Raw genomic sequence first — 13,242 nt, 5'->3', positions numbered from 1 at the left:
CTTAATTAGGAATGTAGTTTTATTTTTCTATAAATTTATTGTTTGTGACATGTACTCATTTTTTTATATTGAACCATTTGTCTTAATAGAAACTGTAACGTTATTGGTATTAGCCTGTTTCCTATAGTGTATGCTGCAAATACTATTTTCCCTGTTTGTCTTTGTTATTTGACTTCTTTTATGTTTGTTTTTGTTTCATTTTTATAATGTATATTTTCTTATGTTTGGGAAGGGAGTCTTATCTTTTTCCTTTATGGTTACTTGATTTTTGTCTCAGGCTTAGGAAGGCCGTTCCCCACTCTAAAGTTACTAATACTTTTTTGTAGTCATTCATCGTTTGTTCCTGATTTTTTCCAACAACTTCACAGTATAGTGTGGTTATACCATTATACTATACCCATTTCCCTATTGACAGATATTTAGGTTGTCTCCAGTTTTTTACATTATTATAGATAATATAGTTATGAATACCTGTGACTCTGAATAATTTTGTAACAAAGGGTAGATTTCTACTGGAAGTAGAAATAATGAGTAATGAGAGTCTCGTAATTGTATTTCCATTGGTGATTATAGTGAATTTTTATTCAATTACATATACATAAAGAGGGTGCCCAAAAAATGTGTATACATTTTAAGAAAGGAAAAAACTGTATTAAAATTGAAATACTCAATATATACTGATAACAAAAGATGAATACAAGTCATGGGTATACATTTTTTGGGGCACCCCTGGGGTATATGATATGTGAACTTATTCTAAAGTTTTTCTGTTATATGTAAATATGTAAAGGGATTTAGCTTTAATTTTGATTGAAGCCTGCCTTTATAGATTTGAACAAAGTTAAGTTTTATTGGTTCTGCACATTTTCTAAATGAACCATGTTTGTTTTGTTTTTTAATTATGCATTTATGCTCTATCTTTTATTAAAGAGATCAATATTTTATATTAAAGAGATCTATGTTTCTATTTATACAAACTTCAAATAGTAATGTTTTTAAGAACAGTTTTAGGGAACTTTCCTTATTCTTCTAACATATTGGTAAGAAAACCTTTAGTCCCTACCTTAAAAGTCTCAGTAAAACATACTTGATGTTAATCATTAAATGACATCTATTCTTAGATTTACAGGAAAGCATATCCAGAATCCATCGAACAATTGAATTAATGTACTCTGACAAATCTATGATCCAAGTAAGTTAAATTTTGAGCTAGTAAATGTTATCAGAATCATTTACATATTTTTATTTATCTTTATTTATCTTAACCTAATTTTCCTTACATGTTGTTATTAAATTGCTGCACTTAAGCCATATTAATATTCCCCCCATTCAGTTATATTTTCATACTGTATTTATTGCTTACTCTTATTATTTTACAATAGGATATATCACAATTTTCCAAAACACCTTAATATTTAAAGATAAAATATTATGGGAAAAATTACACGGTTGTTTATTAAGATTATGGGAGAAAGTATAGAGTTCAATTACATTGGAAGTTCTGGTATACATTATATAAGTCATTTTGTTAAACTCAGTCATCAATGTATAATTGTGAAGATTTAGAAAAATCATTACTATAAATAAAAGTGTTCATCATAAGTTTTTTATTTGAAAGAAATAACTGAAATTGGTCAACAAATACATGCATACAAATACATTTTCAGAGTTTTGAAAATCATCTTATTAACACACCTGTCTGCTATCCATGTCTTTAGCTTATTTATTTCCCCTCCTTTTATTATCTTCAAACTTTTAATCTCAACCAGTTTTCTCTTGTGAGAAAGCATATGCTCCTATGGTATCTATTCTCCAGTCAGATAGTTTGTGGGTTTCATGGAATATAGTACAATAGACTGCTTGACTGCTGTTTAACTCTTCTGTTTTCACATTTAGGTTCCGTATCGCTTACATGCTGTTTTAGTTCATGAAGGCCAAGCTAATGCCGGGCACTACTGGGCATACATTTTTGATCACCGTGAAAACAGGTGGATGAAGTACAATGATATTGCCGTGACAAAATCATCATGGGAAGAGCTAGTGAGGGACTCTTTTGGTGGTTATAGAAATGCCAGTGCATACTGTTTAATGTACATAAATGATAAGGCACAATTCTTAATACAAGGTAAGAATTTGAAATATATAGGGTGGTGTAGATTTTTAAATAAGTGGTCCTTTTATGTGACTCTGGTCTCTGGCGTGATTAGTTAAGTGTAATTCATCCAGAGAGTGATGGATATGGTTAGGAAGTGCTACTGGGTAAGTGAGTAAATTGGGATTGAAAAGTATATGACTGGGGCTGAGAACAGGAATAAATTTTGTATTCAAAGTTAATTATTTAGTAACTTATAAAATGTAAATGTGACATGTTTCTTCTTGCTTAAAATTCTTTAATGACTACGTCGCACATTGACTTGTATTCAAGCTCCTTTGCCTGTCATTCTTCATTTTTTGACCTCTAATTGTCTCTCCAGCTCTGTTTCTGACCATTGTCCATTTCAAACTTTATTGATATTTGAACTTCTTGCTGTATTCTGCTCACACCAAATTATTTCACACATTTATATCTATATGTGCTTATGCTTTTTATTTTTATTTTTGGCTAGTTATGTTCGTATTTCTTCTTTGGCCTAATTTCTGCTCATCTGTCAATATTGAATTTAGGTGTCATCTGCTCTGCCAAGTTTTGTCTGCCAGATAGTAACCCTTCTTGTGTTCTCATAGCATTCCTCTATCGGGCACTTATTGTGTGTTGGAATTGTATGTTCACTTGTCTTTCCCACTTCACTCTGAAGTGGCATTATGTCATACTATATCTTAGTCTTTTTATTTTTCGTATTCTAATATAGGCTTTGCATATAGAAAACAATAAAGGTTTATTGAAACTGAAAGAAGGTTTATTGAAACTGATTTCCTTATGTTTAAACCATTCAGCAAAACTAGCCTAGGCAGTCCACTTATGACTGAAAGCTAAAATTTATTTTGTGTGTGTGGAGTAGAAGTTGAATAACTCTTTTAAATAACATTTATGCAATATTAAAAAAAAAATCTTGCTATGTTGATTTTCAAATTACATACAAATATATTGCTATACTTAACTGCTTCAGATGAAAAAGAATTGTAGTTCTATTTTGAGTTTAACAAGGTTATGAGTTATTTCTTCTCATTTTGTGATAAGTTTTACTTCACGAATAATCAAACATCTGGTATTTTCTTAAAATAGAAAAAGTAGTACTATGTCAGTATTTGCGTAACAATTTTGGCTCTATGTCTGTTTCATTTTTTACTCCAGATTAAATATAAAAGCTGAAAGCATTACTTACACGTTATCAAATATTTGCATCATTGCTTTTCTTAGCATTTGTTTTGAGTTTTAATTTTTAGGTAACATTGATTTGCTAAATTGTAATAATTCATATTTGAAATGCATTCTATTTTGAACTTTGCATTTTGCCTTTAATCCATAATTTTATATTAGTTTTTGAAATATGATTTGCAGAGGAGATTAATAAAGAAACTGGGCAGGCCCTTGTTGGAATAGAAACATTACCACCAGATTTAAGAGATTTTGTTGAGGAAGACAACCAGCGATTTGAAAAAGAACTAGAAGAATGGGATGCACAACTTGCCCAGAAGGCTTTGCAGGAAAAACTTTTAGCATCTCAGAAATTGCGGGAGTCAGAGTCTTCAACAGGTTAGTGCATTTTTATTAAACTGTATATTATTACAATATCATACTTGTTATTGATATTTTATTATAAAATAAGATATGCTTATTGAAAAAAAGCAAACTTTAGTTATCTTAAAGTATGAAGAAGATAGTTAAAATCATCTGAAATTTCATCACTCAGAGATAACCATGGGTAACAATTTAGTTTACCCCTTTGCCAGACATGACTGTATACATATATACAGTTGACCCTTGAACAACGCGGGGGTTGGGGGGCCAACCACCTGTGCATATAACTATGTATACCTTTTTCAAGGTAAATGAGATGATTCGGCTCACTCTCCCTCTGCCTATCCTGCCTACTTTGATTGGGCTTGATCCTTCTTGGCAGGAAGGATCAAAATTGATTTCTGAAACCAACAAGTAACCCAAATCAATTCACTAAAACTATGAATAAAATGAACTCTAGTAGAGCAAAATAACACTAATCCATATATATGTGAACATACTCACATATATATCCTGTAATGGTGCTACTAATAATAGAGTATTTATTCGATTTTTTTTTTGGAGGGGAATTCTTAAAATTTAAAACAAAATTGGCCAAAACTAAATATTTAATATATTCCAAGTAAAAATGTACAGACCTATAAAACACAGAAATGTATAAAATACAAATATTTTTAAATATTCTAAAAATTATTTGATGAAATCAATATTTAGAGTAAATACTATATAAAAATAAAGAAAATGGTTCTAGCAAAATAGAAAACAGAATGTCTTAGTTTTTTTTTTTAAGATTAATTTCCTACTGTAGAAAAGTGCTGTCTCTCTGTAGTAGTTGGGGAAATGGTGAGGTAAATTAAATGCACATTTTTTTTCTCCCAACTTTTTGTCTTTTTTTTTTTTTTATAGTTCTGAGTGGATCTTTTTGAATGGCCTTTTTTTATTTTCTTTGTTTTGCAAGGTCTGCGTGTTTTGTTTTTAGTTGTTTGGAAGCATTTTGTTTGTGTAATTTCTTCTTTTACAAACAGATCCCCATGCAGCATTATCATTTGATCTTTAGAAGGAATTACTCTTACAATGGGAGATAAACAGGATCACAGCGTGGTATTGTGACTGATGCAGGCACGCACAGACTATTCAGGCTTGTAACTTGTTTTCATATAAATTGAATAGTTGAATCCTTGATCTTGACCTTAAGAGGCATTCATTTAGAACTCTTAAAAGACCAAGATAATGGTATTATACCAACAAAGGTACCATCATTTTGATACTTGCATGCAACACAGTATAGCTGAATACCGGGGTAGTGGCCTGGTGAGCTTTTACTCATGCAGGACTGCACTTCCTTTCCATACATCAGCAGCCACTTTGTAGAACAGGTGAAGCTTGGTGGTTTCACAACAGTGCAGTTTCATTACAATGACTTTGTCCACTTTAGTAGGAAAAAAAATAGCTTAGTAGATGTCAGGAGGTTTCTGAGCTCAAATCACAGTGTGGAAACTACATTGTAGTTCCTTTCAGTTTCATCCAATTCCATCCCTGTGTGATTTCATTCCTTGTCTTCTGTTCATACCATTCCCAAACCACTACCCAGAACTTGCCCCAAGATGGAGCTACTGTGTTACTCTCCCCTTAACTTTTACATCCTCCATATGTATGTGGCTGTTCTTAGCTTATTGGTGGGAGGACGGGCTGCATACTTGGCGTAAGTGGTAGTACCTGAGCACTCAGATGAAGGCGCATCCTCCGTTCTTTGGTTAAGCTACAACTCTGTTCCTGGTTCATCTATATTTTTGGCATCAAGGTATTAAATTCTGTAGTCTTCTCCTCTTCATCTGGTCTGTTTCCCACTCTAAAGACGCTCTAAATTTACAATTTAACACATTTTATTTCTACTACTGTGTTTCCCTGAAAATAAGACGTAGCTGGATAGTTAGCTCTAATGCGTGGAGCAACAATTAATATAAGACCCGGTATTGTATTATATTATATTATATTATATTATATTATATTATATTATATCATATCATATCATATCATATCATATCATATTATACTATACTATACTATACTATATTATATATTATACTATATTATATTATACCTGGTCTTATAGTAAAATAAGACCGGTTTTATATTAATTTTTCTCCAAAAGACGCTTTAGAGCAGATTGTCCGGCTAGGTCTTATTCTCATTAGTCAGACTAATACATACTCCCACATTAGTGGAGAATATTAATTCCTGTCTGACAGGTCTAGCTAACGTTGCCCAACCATTTACTTTTGTCATATTTCTTCTGTAGAAAAGACCATGTTTATATGCCCCACACCCTTTTTTGCTGACCAATACATTCCACCATACACTTTATGTACTGTTTTATCATTTTAAAAAATTCAGTAGTAGGTAGTTGGCATATATTTTCATGTCTCTCTTTTTAGCATTAAACAACTTGGAAAAAATGCAGATACTTCTGAAAGGAGCTAGAATAACTGAAAAATAAAGAGACTGAAATGGTCAATTCACATATAACTGTTATCATAATTATCTTCCAGCCTGGGTTTTTAGAAAGCAATGGCAACACTGCCTTAATAAGAAGCATTATGTCCTCTGTGGAAATGCTAGAAGTATATACTTTGTTTGAGTTAGTAGAAATAGAAAGTGCTAAGTCTGTAAATTTGGAGCATGAGATTATTGTTGAAAAGATTGGTTTCTATTACTTATGTTACCTTGCATATCATGTTAAGAAATCTGTCATGTGTTTCAGGGGAATTTAATATATCACAACTGAATAAGGGAACTTACTATAAAGTTTATTGGAACCACTTGTCTGCTATGTTTAGTAGTCAAATTTTCCTTGAATGCCTATGTCATCTTCTTCCTATTTCTCTTCACAGTTTTTAAAGTAATTTGTTTAATTTGGTGTGATACTTTAAAACTATCAAAGAAACCTAATACTTAAATCTCTCAGGTGTACACTAGGATTATGAGTGATCAGTGGAAGTAATACAAGGAAATCTTATTGATATAATCCATCAGTGATTTTCTTTCCTCCCTGCAAATCTTCTCAACAAAAATAAAACATAAGAGATACTAAAATCAATTTTTTCTGAGTGATATTCCAATAAGAATATTATATAGTATTAATTAAATCAGTACTTATTTCTCTTCTGTTAACATACGACCAAGAAATCCATAGGCATCACTCTTCCAGTACCATTCATTATCTTATTGCAACCAAGTGATAAATAATGGGAAAGTATTCTTTGATCCATCTCATGCTACCTCCCTGACCTGCTTACTGCAAAGGAGAACTTACACGTGTGTTTACAGATGTAGCCAACAGTTCTTTACCATGGGTGTATACGTCAGAATTACCTGGGGAATTTTCTTCTGGGTGTAAACACCTTACCCCACCTAAGAGCACCTAAGAATTACTGGGATCAGAATCTCTGAAGGAAGGGTCCAGAATATATATTTATTAAAAGATCCTCAGATACTTCTGAGGTGTGCCTCTGAGTAAGAGCATGGCTCTAGGCTATATTTATAAAACAAATTAATCTGAAGGAGAGAAGAGCTTTGCCTGAATTATTATTTTACTTGTGTTACTCCTGTCTTACTAACAAAACTATTTCAAGTCCTTACAACATACATAGCGTACCCTAATTAAAAAAAAAAACAAAGAAATTGAAACAAAAAATAAGGTAAAAATGGTTAATATTGGTATAAAATTATTCCATAAGATTTCATAAATTTACCTCAAGCTGGCATGCAGAATTGGCTCTGGGACTTTTGTACAAATACTGCCTACAAGTTAAAAACAAGCTGGTGTTCCAGGAAAGCACAGCTGGTTACTAAAAGTAAGACCTCGCGGAAGGAACTGTGTTCTCAGCATTCTCAAGTTCCTTGAAACAGGGCCTGGGTGATGTTCCTGTGTAAATTTGCAGAATCTAGCACAGTAAATGACGTACGGTAGATGCCCTTTGAAAGGTTTCTGACTTGAGTTCATTCCCTATGGAGATTTCAGTGAGTTACTTAGGGGTGGTCCTCGGTGTCTGGGAATGCCAGCATTTTAGAAGTAGAGCCAAAATAACTGCATTAGGGAAGCAGGCTAGCAAAACGTCGAGTACAGATGTAACTCTGTCCTGGGTGAATTTTAGGTTTTACTCTGGTTCCTAAGCCTCTAAGCCACCCCCCATTCCCAGGATGCTGTTTGTGGTGGCACCCGGGAATCTGGAGTTGTAAAAGTTTTGGGGATTATGTGCAGCCAGCCTAGCATGGCTCTCTATAGGCTGCTTTTGGGGACTCATCTGATTTTAATTACGTTTCTAGAAATGAATGAACTGCGTATTTTTGAAGCAGTCCTCTTTAAATATTCTTCTGGATGTGAAATAAGTATGACTCATTAGTTAAGTCAAAGTTTTAGATACTTCTGGGAGATACGAGATGTTGCTGCTTTTTTTGTTTTTACAGTTAAAGAGCAGATCCTTACACTTTAACAGAAAACCAGTTGATTGTCGAGTTGACCCTCTTACAATGTTGACGAGCATAACCAGGAAATGTGCTTCAGTAGAACCACTCGCAAGCCTCCCAGGCCCTGACTTCACGTGGAAGTGGGCCAAAGGCTCAGCCTCCGAGTACTCAGATTGCTGGGTCTTCTGTAACCGCCAAGCAGAGAAATGCAGCCTCTGCATTAGCAACATAGGTCATGGCCAGAAAAATCTTTCATGTGGAGGGTAGCCATCCACAAATCTCAGCGAAGCACCCATAGAACAAATAAATAATTTGAGAGGTACGTTAGGTACAGGGATATTATATACCTCCATGGAGAACTGGCCATTTAGGGTGAAATGAGTGCATTTAGGAGTTCGTAGCTGTAGGTAGAGAGCCAAGGAACACTTCCAGGAATGAAGAATAAATTATGCACACTTAATCACCTGCTGTATTCCGCGTTGAAGCCTGAATAATCCATTGAACGGAGGGACCAGTCAGTATATGAAGTGCCAGTTAGAACAGAAAGAAAACAGCATGGGCCTTTGTGCTGAGTGCCTGCCATTTACACAGGCCAGCAATGACGAGGCTTCTGTAGGGTTACAGGATGAGCAAAAGTCGTTGTGGGTATTTACACACACACACACACAGCCAAATTTTTTGTCCTACTGTTGTTTTTAAGTAAGAAATGGAAATTGCCTAAATATACAGTATGGTATTAGTTGTATTAGCCATCCATACAGAAGAACACAGTATAACCAGAAAAAAATTATATTGACATAAAAAATACTTGCTATATTAAGTTAAAAACAGTATATTCAGAATATTTTTTTTTGTTTGAAAAATGTGGGTAGGTAAAGTCTAGAAATACATGATACTAAAAATATTAATAGCACTTACCTCTGAGTAGTGGGAAGAGCTTCTTATTTTTCTCATTTGGGTTATTTATTTATTCTAGTCAACATGTTGTTTGTTCACTCTTCTAGTTTGACAAAATGAGCCAAAATTTATTTTCTTTGTTATGAGGGCCCTCTGTTACCAGCTGACTCCTTTTAATTCTTCTAAGACTGCTTCCCTTTGAGAACCTGTGTTTCATCTAAACCAGATGATTCCCTATTACTCTTATAGGGAACTTTCCTATTGTTTTTCAAATATCCTTCATTTTAAAAATGTCCTCTAACCGTCAATATTCTTGAAATTGTGCTTATTCTTTAAGACCTTCCTCATTTCCCAAAGTCTTTATGAACCCCCCTAAAGTTACCCCCATAGCAACTCTTATTTTTAGGTCTTGATCCTAATCTGTTCTCACCACCAAATTTATGTTGTATTTGTATTTTAATTTGCTTACTGGTGTAAAGACTCATTAATAGCCAGGATTTTATTAATCTTTTATCTGCCCTTAAAGTGCCTTTGCATATGCTATTCCCTCTGCCTGGAATCTTCTTTCCCATCTTCAAGTCAGTTTTCTCTACAAATCCTTCAAGATTCAGCTCAGTTGGCATTTCTTGTAGAAAGTCTTTCTTAACCTGCAGTATCATCCCAAGTGTGTATATTGGGTCCTCAGTGCTTCTACAGAACCTTGTGCATAACTCTATTACTGCATTCAGTACTTTATTTTGTAATGAAGTTTATAGTTATCTGATTTTAGTGAGAGTTCCTTAAAGTGAGTGAATTTTATGTCAGTTTTTTTTCTTACATTGTCAGCACCAAGCACAGTACTAAAAATGGCAAAAGCTCAATAAACATGCTGGGAATGAAGTGTGAGTTTTTGTTTTCAAACTCCCAGATCTCGAATCCTTGCGGGTTTCCCTACTGTGACTACAGCACCACTCAAGTTAAGTTCTCTGGAAGGTTATAAACAGGGAAAACTCTAGAGCAAATAGTTCTGTATGCCATGTAGGCACAGTCATTCAGCATTACTCATAAGGTTTTTAGACTCAAATTCCCATGTAGACGGAAACCCTGGCCCCCATGACATAAGGTGTATTGACTGCTGATCAGATAAAAGTACTCTTGCTCCTAAGGACTTATATTTTACTGTCCAGGTTTCGATGAGTTAGACCAGTGTCAGACCAGATGGATTTCCTGGCCCTTGTTGCATTAAGCTCACTATCAATCAATCATTGATGTTTCATCTATTACAGTGAGAAGAGACAAAGGGGCAAACACAAGCAAAAGCATTATCAGTGGGAAGCTTCTCTGTTAAGCCCTAAAGCAGCTAGCTTGAGCCTCTTATCATGAACCCTACCAGAAGCAGAAGCCCTGCGAAGCTGGAGGTGTAGCCTAGGATTTTCTTTACCTTCTCCATTATAGAGGCCCTGAGAGAACATCCCAGTCCGGTCAGGAAATACAGAAATGAGGACATTTCACGTCCCTCACCTTCTCTCCTTATCACGCACGTTTCTCCCTCTAGTGTCCTTGTTATAGTACATCTCACCTGCTTGGAGTCATAGTCACATCCAGCCTTCAAACCTATTCATATCCAAAAATTCATCTCGAATCTAATCAGTTCTCTCCCTCTATTGCTCTCTGTTACTCCAAAACACAATCTTATCTTGCTCATGTCACTCTAGTTCCTTCACAGATTTCAGTTTTACTTTCCTGTCTGATCCATTCTTTACATGTAGCTGGAATAAATTTGTTTAAACTTGCCATGTTGCCATTGTATTGAAAACATGTACTCACTTCCTTTTGCCCCCAAAACTTAGATGATTTTTGCCCTGCCTACTCTGTCTCTTGTCCTGTCCCTCCTCCTGTGCTGCAGTCTAGCCACACTTCTCACAGAGCCAGCTCATGCCCGCTGTGTGGCTCTTCATTCTTCCATCTGGCAGACCCACTCCATCATCCTGCAGCTAAAAAGGCATGTTGTCTCTTACCCATCATTCAGATTACACCTACCCCATTTTATTCCTAAAATGTATTATTGTAAGACTGGCCCAATTCATTTGTGTCATTTTTTGATTAATGACTTTCTTCATAGTTGACTGGCGTCGTCCTGGGGCAGAGACTAGCTGTATTGTTCACACTCAGAATCCAGGTCCCTAGCCTGGTACCTGGCACACAGTTAGATGCTTGATTAAAATTTATTGGATAAATGGATGGCCATGCATTGGAATTGTAGTATTTTTCAACCAGTATTTTACTTTGAGAGATTTTTTAAAAATTAATCAAATATTGGAAGGGATAAGAGGAACCCTGTGTGTCCCACCAGTTGACTGAGGAACGATTCACTTAACCAGTCCCAGTATCGTAGAACATCTCAGTGTGCTTCCTTATTCCTCACATCCATTCATTCATTTATTTGTTAATTCATTTGTTCCGTTAAGTTACTGTGTGCTTTATTATATGCTAAGTGTTGAAGAACTTGCAATGCAGAAGGGAGATAGCACCCCTGCCCATACAATCCAGCAGGGAATATGGGCTCGAAAGAAATGCTTACAGAAACAATGAAGTCATAATTATGGTGCCATTAAATAGAAAATATGTTACTTGAGAGCAGTGGTTCTGATCTGAGACTGATTCCCCCGCCCCAGGGGCATTTGAAATACTGGATACACTTCCGGTTTCACACCTGGGGAACAGCACTATTGGCATCTAGAGAGTAGGTGCCAGGCTGCGCCAGACCACCTTCCACACCAGAGGATCTGAACCAGAATGTCAGTAGTGCCAAGGGTGAGAAACCTGCTCTAGAAGTGGAGCAGTCAGTAATGCTTTCTCAAGGAAGGGGTGTTTAAGCCAAAGGATAAGGTAGTAATTAGATGAGGGGAGTGAGAGTAGGGGAACATACAGCCAGGAAGAAGAAAATGAGGAAAGAGCGAAGGTTGGAAGTAAACTCCTCTTTGATGTAGTTGGTAAGTTGAAACAAGGCTAGTATCTGCCCCTTTTTGAGCAAGGGGCGAAGGACCAAGGTGACGTTGGAGAGACAGGAGGAGGCCCACTTGAAGCCTTTGGCGTTGTGTCCGAAACACCCAGGCACTGTTTTCACAGCGCGCTGGTGCGTCTGTGGGTCTGGACATCAGCGCGCGGGTAGTAGATACACCTTTGGGAGCTCTTCGTAGGGATGATATTTGACGTCTTGAATTTATGTTGGTATCCCTTTGCCCAGTTCTAATTGGTTTTCCTCTGACAACACTCTCCCAGGGGCAGGTTCAGAAAAGACAGAAGGTTGGGCTCATTCAAGGTTAGGGTTTTGTCAGGGAGGTGTGAAGAACAGCTACTGTGCTGTCTGTAGAAACCTAGTACAGGATTGTCGTACAAACCAAATTCTTTTTTTTTTCCTGGTAGAATGCTAGTGGTTTTCCAAAATAAGATTTGGGTATTTATTATGACCGAAAAATGTACTATGAATTCCTTGTCATAAACTATAATGGATGCTTTCTTTAGTAATTATTTGATTGCTTTTGGATTTTTGTGTGTGTATGTGTGTGTGTGTGTGTGTGTGTGTGTGGTAAATTCTGGGGGAAGTGCTGTGTGTTGACAGATATATCACTTTAAATAGAAGAGTGAAATGGGTTATTGTGTAACTTTGAATTAGAAATATGTAGTAGAGTCATCTTAGTATAGACGCTCTGTGATTTTATTAGATATACAATTGATTCTTTTCTCATGAAGCACAAGCTGGAGAACCAGAATATCTAGAACAGCCATCAAGAAGTGATTTCTCAAAGCACTTGAAAGAAGAAACTGTTCGAATAATTACCAAGGCATCACATGATCATGAAGATAAAAGTCCTGAAACAGTTTTGCAGTCGGTAAGAACTTTTCTTTCAGCCTCTGAGCATAGACTGTTCACGCCGTTTCCCAGCAGTGTGTTGGAGAGCCACTGTCTGGGATCCAGAGACAGGGCCCAGGGAAGGCTCTCCCTCCCACACGATCAGTGGCTGAGAGTCGCCTAACCCCCAGGCTCTAGCTTTCTCAGCTGCAATTTTAAAAAAGGCTGTTTAAAAACTAAGTATCTCTGTTCCTATAGAGAATTATGAAAAATTTCAATCATAGACTACGTTGGTCATTTGATTGGGAACGTAAGAGGAATAGCATTTGACATCACAAGTTGACCCTTGCACAACACGGGGATTGGA

At 35.9% G+C, this 13,242-nt stretch overlaps 1 protein-coding gene across 4 annotated transcripts in view; it reads left to right on the top strand.

Moving 5' to 3' along the window:
• USP25 (ubiquitin specific peptidase 25) overlaps positions 1 to 13,242 on the top strand; it is a 115,905-nt gene that overhangs the window by 76,202 nt on the left and 26,461 nt on the right. For all 4 annotated transcript variants that reach the window (XM_033130531.1, XM_033130522.1, XM_033130539.1 and 1 more), the window contains 4 exons: positions 1,122 to 1,192; positions 1,897 to 2,125; positions 3,500 to 3,694; positions 12,776 to 12,915. In XM_033130531.1, the coding sequence (XP_032986422.1) occupies positions 1,122 to 1,192; positions 1,897 to 2,125; positions 3,500 to 3,694; positions 12,776 to 12,915 (635 nt within the window). The remainder of the gene's footprint in view (positions 1 to 1,121; positions 1,193 to 1,896; positions 2,126 to 3,499; positions 3,695 to 12,775; positions 12,916 to 13,242) is intronic.

Source organism: Rhinolophus ferrumequinum, chromosome 2 (assembly GCF_004115265.2).
Source record: "Rhinolophus ferrumequinum isolate MPI-CBG mRhiFer1 chromosome 2, mRhiFer1_v1.p, whole genome shotgun sequence".
Lineage (NCBI taxonomy): Eukaryota > Metazoa > Chordata > Mammalia > Chiroptera > Rhinolophidae > Rhinolophus > Rhinolophus ferrumequinum.
The sequence above is the reverse complement of the archived record's forward strand: the minus strand, read 5'-3'. Positions and strand labels throughout refer to the sequence as shown.